The sequence below is a fragment of the Citrus clementina genome, unplaced genomic scaffold (assembly GCF_000493195.1).
Source record: "Citrus clementina cultivar Clemenules unplaced genomic scaffold, Citrus_clementina_v1.0 scaffold_9, whole genome shotgun sequence".
Lineage (NCBI taxonomy): Eukaryota > Viridiplantae > Streptophyta > Magnoliopsida > Sapindales > Rutaceae > Citrus > Citrus x clementina.
Window position 1 is genome coordinate 26,422,667 of NW_006261964.1, and position 8,365 is coordinate 26,431,031.

At 32.4% G+C, this 8,365-nt stretch overlaps 1 protein-coding gene across 3 annotated transcripts; it reads left to right on the forward strand.

Moving 5' to 3' along the window:
* Positions 1–4,238: 4,238 nt before the first annotated feature.
* LOC18031814 lies at positions 4,239–7,797 on the forward strand. 3 transcript variants are annotated; one of them, XM_006421502.2, is made up of 3 exons: positions 4,239–4,564; positions 6,686–7,044; positions 7,186–7,797. In XM_006421502.2, the coding sequence occupies exons 2-3, from the start codon at positions 6,970–6,972 to the stop codon at positions 7,747–7,749; spliced, it is 639 nt and encodes a 212-aa protein (XP_006421565.1). In that variant the 5' UTR covers positions 4,239–4,564; positions 6,686–6,969; the 3' UTR covers positions 7,750–7,797. The 3 variants fall into 3 exon arrangements, with proteins under 3 accessions (XP_006421565.1, XP_024045855.1, XP_024045861.1); XM_024190087.1 differs by lacking the exon at positions 4,239–4,564 and adding an exon at positions 5,092–6,220; XM_024190093.1 differs by lacking the exon at positions 4,239–4,564 and adding an exon at positions 5,092–6,121.
* Positions 7,798–8,365: the final 568 nt, after the last annotated feature.

The following is an 8,365-nucleotide window of genomic DNA, read 5'->3' on the forward strand; positions in this document are numbered from 1 at the left end:
TACTTTAACGGCAAGAATATTTCGAGATATTTTAAACATACGGAGACTAAATTGACACTAATCTTAAAATATAAGGACCAAATAAGTTTTTATCTTTTTTTTTTTTTCTATTGAGCATATTTATGTCATGAACATGTTAGTAACTTCGTGGAAGTTCCTCGGAGCCTTTTGTTTCTGTATTAGGGCGCTTTCAAACGGACTGGCAACTTACATAGAAATTTCTAACAGTCAATGGCTAGATTCAGATCGTTCGACGAAATTTATCGATGACAACAAATTCTACTTTCGGTGCACAACTTTCAAACGACTAAAGGGGCAGTGAATGGGTCTAATAGTGCTTTACACACTTTAGCTTATAACTTTTAATATCTTCGTACCAGTTTAGCTCCAAAATAAGGCAAAACACCCAAAATTAATGCTACGTCAATTTTTTATATTTTAAAAATGAAATTACTACAGACAAATCTTTTGAGTGTCAATTGTTGTGTTATTTGTGAAATTTTATTAGTTTAATTAAAGAATATAAATTATTCCGTCTTTGACCAAGTTGTCATAGATACCCTCACAATTATATGCAAATATAAAATCTGAATTGTGCTATAATAGACTTGATTTAAAATAATTCATATAAATTTCTAATTGTAAATATTAGTAGCCTTCACATTATATTATATAAATATAAGTGTCGTAAAAATAACACCAATAAAAACATCACCGACCTTAAAATAATATTAGACACAAGATCAAAACCTTTAGTATCTTCTTTTATTGAATAATGCTAAATATAAAGGAATATGATTCTCTATTGAGATTTTAAAATTTCTTTGTCGTGTATGTGTTAGTGATAGTGAATGGGTAAGATTTAATTTTTTATTTATTAATAACCAATCAGCAATTGAATTATTTATTCAGGACATGATCAGATCATAAGATAATCTTGATCCAAATATAAAAATACTATACGAACCATTCTGACATGCCATATCTATATTATTGTCACGTGTCCGGTAAGAGTATGAAGAAAATATAAAATAAGGGCTTGTTCGGTTGTTCCTAACTTTTGTAACATTAAAAGAGGCGTGGGTTAAAACTACCTTGTTGTGGCAAGAAATTATTTAATATTAGTCATTTTAAGGACTTATTTGTGTGAGGCGGCTCTATAATAGAATTATCATATTTAACACGAGAAAATAAAATTATATAAAAAATATCACTATTAATTTAAGGAAACAGTGCTAATCAAATAAAACATACTAAATTTATAAATAACAATAAATCAAGAAAAATCAATAAAAGAAAATGAAAAAGTTGATCGTGTTTCCAAAACAATAAAAAATGAAAGGACGCCAGAACTTTTTTGCAATCAGAATTCAGGGCACAGGTTTAAAGATGGCCAATGGGCCGGGCGGCACGTGGCACGACACGGGCACAGCATGACACGAGCACGTTTCGGTGAGGCACGAGGCACGGCACGGTACGGCACGCACGTGGGCCGTGCCGGGCCTAGAATTTTAGGCACGCGGGCCTTAAAGCACAGCACGATTAGAGATGGGCCAAAGCACGGCACACGAAAAAACACGTAATAAGCACGGTTCATTAGTGGGCTAGCACGCGGCCCGTGAGCCATTGATAGCACGTGGACCAAAATATATCTAAGTAAATTTTTTTAACAAAAAGTAAATATAAAATGTTGTGAAATTAAAGTACAATATCTTGAAATTAAATGTTTTAATATATTTTTTAGCATAGACTTTTAAAAATTAATTTAAATCATTAAATCTTAGTTTAAATAAATATTCTAATCTTTTATGTTTATAATTTATTAAATGAATAAGTAAATATCATGATTTTAATAAATAAAATTATAAATATCATAATTTTATTTATGATATTTATTAAATGAATAATGTTATTTATGATATTTATTTAATTATTTATTTATGTTTATAATTTATTAAATGAATAAGTAAATAATTAAATATCATGATTTTAATAAATAAGGTTATAAATATCATAAATTTATAAATTATAAATAAAAATAAATTTATAAATTATAAATAAAAAATAAATTTTTTTACAAAATTAATAATAAAATATTTTTCATATTAATATTAAATCATAACTTAGTTAATATTTAATAGAGATACGTTTCATTTGTGAATGAAATATTTTCCATTTTATACACAAGAAAAATTATGATAAATTAAAAATTACATTTTCATTAAATGAAATTAAAGTACAATTATAATATTAGTAATTCAAATAAAATTAAGTGTAATTTGCATCACTACAATTAACAGTACATCCCAACTAAGTTGGCACCTACTGAACCATCCATCATTTGCAAATTTACAACCTTCTCACTAATAAAAATTGTTTCAAAAAGTTACAAAAAAAGTTACAAGAAAAAAAAATTTCTAGTCTTTGGAAGTGGCTTCAATGTTCAGTACTCTGCATAATCTGGATCCACTTCATCTTGATCAACATTCAAACTCTCAATTTGTTTAATTAAAGCATTTTGCCAATCTTGTTGCACTCGGCATTCAGCATCTTCCCAATCTTTCAAACACAACAAAGAGTCTAATGTCTCTGATAACAATCTTGACCGATGTTCATCTAGAAATTAATTATTATAATGATTATTCGAGGATTGTATTTTTAATTTTAATTAATTATTATTATGATCTATGGAATTAAATTCATGTATTGTTGTGTTATGAATTATGATTGATTATTGTGAAATAAAATATATAGTTGTGAAATTGTGATAAACTAATAATAAAATGTTAATTGCTCTCTTAATAAAAATTAATATGATTATGATTGTGAATATTATTATTATTATTATTATTATTATTATGTTGGTGTGCTTAAAAAAGTACGTCAGGCACGTGGGCTTGAATAAAGCACGCTAGGCACGCTTAAAAAAAAAAAAGTTGGTGGACTTTTTTTGGGCATGGCCCACGGCACGGCACGAGAGGACTCGTGTTGTGGGCCGTACTGGGCTCAACTGAAAAAAATATAGGCACGTGCCGGCCCACCAATTTGGTGGGCCGTGCCGTGCCGGCCCACGAGCCCTTGTGGGCCGACACTTGGTGGCCGGCACGGCCCATTGGCCATAGTTACGCAGGTTGAATGCCACTGCCAACCGGCCTCATCAATGGCATTATTGTAAAAAGTATACGTTACTTGTTAAAGTGAGGATATTTTTATCATTTTATATTCATGGGTGACTAGTTCATGTAATTGACAGTAATGGTCCACAATCTTACTCCAATATGAAAGTTGTATGATAACTAATTTTTTCATATTTGTATGATAACTAATTTATAACATGTTTATTATTTTTGTAAAAAATATTGTTTAAGAATTATATTTATCACATTTTATTAACCATTATTTTTTAAATTATTTTTTTTAATCTTTTAATCTTAAGGTAGAGAGTTTAAGTCTCTCCATGTAATTATGAGAGTTTATTATAATATTCTATTGTGTTTGGGCTTATTTCTATTGGGAGTAAGATTTTTTTTTCTCATATGATCTCTACTGAGCTTTTAAAGTTTTTTTATCATATGTTTTCTAATAGTAGTATATGAGTAAAATTTAGCATCATTATTTTATTTATTTATTAATTATCAATTACTACTTTAGTTATCTGCTCAGTACATGATCAGATCAAAAAATGATCCTAATCCCTCCTATTAAGCTTTGTATATATATTTTTTTAAAAGGCAAATATTAATTTCTGAAATCAATATATATTACTAGCCTCTCTATTATTTTTATAATAATAAAAAATCTCTCCACACAAAAAATTTTAAATTCAAAGAGAAGTAAATAGGCCAGTTGCTTGATAATTTGTCTTTGGCATATAAAATACTTATTTATTATATGAAAAATATTTAAAATAATAAAAAGTACAAAAATTTTATTATTAATTTTTTAATCACATTGAAAAATATTTTTCTTATTTTTAGTTCTGAAATTTTTTATTCTAATTTCTCTTTATACAATGCATCTAATTTATAATAAATAAAAATAAAAATTATATTATAAAATTATATTACCAGGAAAATGACTGATTATCATGAAAACAGTACAAAAAAAAACAAAATTAAGGGATGCATATTAACTAAAGTCTGAACTTTGTCTTGCTCTGTTACAGGGACGTCTAGTTGGGGCCCAGTGGGTCCACGGACCTTTTAATCTCTATTAAACCTCTGCTACCGGCAAAGAAGATCCATGGCTGTTTCTTTTGTTATGGCTTGCTATAACTACTGAGTTCTGAGTTGTATCTTCACCAACACAAGGCATTGCGACGAGGATGAGGAAAAAAATGACAGAATTTGATAGAGATTGTGAGATTGGTATGCTTGAAGAGAACGTGCACCCTCTGAGATCAGATTTGCAAGCACAGATAAAGGGCGCCTTGGTATCGATTCTTTGGCATAAAATTGCCGGTCTGAACATTCTTATTGGAGCTTCAAAATTCTTGGTTCATCAGTTTGAAGATGGCCTTCTCAACCGGAGACAGCTAAAGAATGTTATTTACGATGATCTCGAGGTATGGTTATTCCGACTCCAACTACGTCGTTTTTACGACATTCTTGAGCACAAACAATAGTCTTACTATATTCGATTTTATTAAATTTTTTATCTGCATTAATTAACCTATTTTAAACTTGGGCCGGTTGGATTGGATTGGAATAGTCATGCCATTTTTTTTAATTAATCGTTAAGTCAAATAAATTGTTTAATTTTATTTGGAAGATTTATTTTCTGTTTTTATTTTTGAAGGAAAATTCTTCATTAGCAACACAGCGTAATAGATTTGATCTCATGCATTCTGATTATATTGTATACATATCAGTGTTTCGCCCCCCCAAAAAAAAAAAAAAAAAGCAATACTGATGGCAACCTCATTCATCTATATTGGAAATCCAGGATATTAAAATATTTATAGAAAAAAAGGTATCCTTCCAACAAAAATATAGAAGTAAATAATTTTTCAATTTAAGATATTTGAAATTGCGTGGGTTTGAGTCCCCGCCGAGTGCTGAAAATTGCTAAGTAATATATATTTACACTTAAGATCTCCTAGGTTAATTATAATTGTATTTTGATCTAAATGTTAGAAGCCATATGGAAACTCTGTGATGCATTATTTCATTAGAGGTACTGAAGAAATAACCAGTTTGTTGGTCTTTGAGAATTTGACAACCAAATGTAAGAAGCATCGATGTTGCTAAATGACAGAGGTGTAAAGTATCATGCAACCTCCTGTACACCGTCAATAATGGGAGAGATGCAAGCATCAAGCATGATATCCTTCAAGGCCACAAGCATTGTCTGGTGGCCATGTCAGTGGAGACATGCATTTAAGTATGAAACATGAGGATATCCTACAAGTCTTCGTCCTTGATATTCAACAAGGAGAGATGGGTACATATCAAGCATGAACCCATGTTAGTATTCCTCGTTGATGTTCAATAACAACAGAGGTACAAATATTCTGGTGAATCTCTATAAGTTCTGCTCATTGATATTCAAAAAGGAGAGAGACCTTGTTTCATGCACGAACCCTACAAGTATGGTCAGTGATGTTAAACAAGGAGGGAGATGCAAGTATCAAGTATGATCTACTACAAGTATATCCCATTGATGTCAAATAATGACATAGATAAAAGTACATGGCAAGCTTTTCTATAAGTTTTGGTCATTGGTGTTCAATAATGACAGAGATACATGTGTCATGTATGATACCTGCAGTTATTGGTCATTGATCTTCAACAAGGAGAGAAATTCAGGTACCAACATGATCCCAACAGTTGTTAGTCATTGACGTTAGGCATCATGCATGATCCCTGCAAACATTTGTCATTAATGTTAACCAAGGAGAGAGATGCAATTATCAAGCCCGATCCCATTTATCAGTCATTGATGTTCAATGATGACAGTAATGCATGTGTATTGCGTACTCCCCAACAATATTCAGTTATTGATCTCAATAATGACGGAGATACAAGTATTGGTAATTGATGTTTCATGCTGTGAAGAATTAAGAATGATTCCTGCAAGTATTGGTCACTGATTTCAATAATGACGGAGATCCAACTATCAGGTTAGCGATTCAAATTCAGTTCCCAACTAGCTAACTTGAAAGGCAATCACTAACTGTTGCTATTGGAGCTGGCTAAGAGAAACAGCATAAAGATGGAGGGTATTGCTCTGTAGTTGGTCATTGATGTTCAGTAATGACAAGGATGCATGTATCAAGCATTATTCCTACAATTATTAGTGTTTCAGTTCATTGATGCATGATTGTTTTACATAGCATATAATTGAAATTTGTACAGCATATTGGCATATTAACACATGAATACTTTTGTCGACCTCACTTGATATTTCACTCAAATGGAAGCAAATCAGACTAGTTTAGTTTTTTCCGGCAACTTTTACCACTGGATGGGGACATTTAATTTCTAGCAAATTTAATATTAAGAACAATAGGTTTGGGAGCAATATTATCAATATTGATTATGGTATGGATTTTTTTTTTCATTTTTGGGTTCACAATAAAGAAATGATAAGTATTTGGGAAAGACTAAATGATAGATGTTTGCCATACCAGGCAAATTTTATGATCCCTTTTACCATTGCTAATTACGCGTTGCCTATTTTGCAGTGCTTATGCAGGCAGGCAGGATTTGAAGAGAAACTATCATATACCTACCAAGTTAAACCATTGGGATACCACTGGAAGAATAAATGGCTTGTGAAGATAGAGAGCTTTGAAAATCATCTTTTCAGAAGAACTGAAGGAAATTTAGAAACAAAGAAAATAAAGATTGCATATCTATCGATATTTTTATAGTAATCATTGAATTGCATGGTTATGCAGAATCCTTTTCCACCAAAGAAGGATCTTGGGATAAAAGACTTGAAATTGTCATTGGAGTTGCTAAAACCATGGTTGCTATGGAAAGTTCTGAGAAGCAAAATATTTACCGAGATCTCAAGCCATCAAATATACTGCTTGAAGAGGTTGTTATTCATTTTGATTCTTGCCTCTATTTCTTATGTTCATTGTAAAACTATGCTTGACTTCGCTTGTTGGCCTGGCATGGAAGTTCATTCATTAATTCTTATTTCCAAGCCTCTGACCTCTTTTTGTGCGTGTTGCAGACTCCAAAATCTTTCCTGGCTGCTACCCCTCATAACTCCATTGCCAAGGTTAACTTAATGGATGGTGGTGACTGTACAACGTTGGACATATCAGATGACTTATCACAAGCTGGGAAGACAGAAATGAAAATTAAGGCAACTCAACGTGTACGGGGAGCTTTTGGAGCTAAATATGATCAAATGAGGAAGATATTTAAATGGGGGCGCCTATCATTGCATTTGCAGAACACCTGGCTCAATATCAAAATAAAAAATAAGTCTAAAAGCTATGTCTTTCATCTGCTGTTACTGCTTGCATTGTTATCAACCATAATGTTCCACGCAGCATTGAAGATCATGGGCTGTAGATCAGAAAAAGGTTTCCAGCAGATTTCAAGCCTAAATCCCTTCTGCAGGGTTGTGAATAAACATCCGCATTTATTCCAATTACTAATCACCCTCAATTCCGCTGCCTTTTTCTTATGCTTAGCATTTATGACATTTCTCTTTAATGAGTTTCCGCTCAAGCCATTGCTGCTAGTTTCTGTATTTTCAATGCTTGCTGCCTACCTGTGCATGATATAGGATTCTTTTTGTCTTGTATGCGCTCATAGCAGTCAAATTGTCAAATAATTTGCAGGTGCACTTGTGATGGTCAAAAAAATAAAAAAGGGTGTTATATTAAGTAGTTTTTAATCTTGTTGATTTCGATGTGTGATATGTGATGTTTGCTGTATTAAGTTTAATTTGATTCAAAACCGATCTGACACGAAAAATTTCAAGTTCAGATCGGGTTGGGTTATAAAGAAAACCTGATCGATGAAAATGGTGAAACCCAATCGGGTTGCTTTAAAAAAAAAAACCTAAATCTAAACACATGCACGCCACCCTCACAAATCACATATTCACATTTCACAATACATACACAAACACACGTCGAACACAAGTTGGGCACACACATAGACGATTACAAACACACACAATAACAAATTAACCCACTGCCGACGACAGGCGATGTACAAAGCCACTTACTCACCCATAGCCTCCCTCGCCCGCAGCTCACTGCTGACAGCCAACCCCCAGCCTCCCCCAAACAAACGAAAGACAAACACACACACACCCAAAGCTGATGCCAGCTGAAGCCGAGAGCCAGCGCCAGACGCAGCAACCGCCGAGATCCGATGCCAACCGAAGCTGCTCC

Coding starts and splice junctions, on each gene's coding strand:
- LOC18031814 (XM_006421502.2), top strand. CDS start 6,970: ATGGTTGCTATGGAAAGTTCTGAGAAGCAAAATATTTACCGAGATCTC. Junction 7,045..7,185: donor CAAATATACTGCTTGAAGAG/GTTGTTATTCAT, acceptor TGCGTGTTGCAG/ACTCCAAAATCTTTCCTGGC.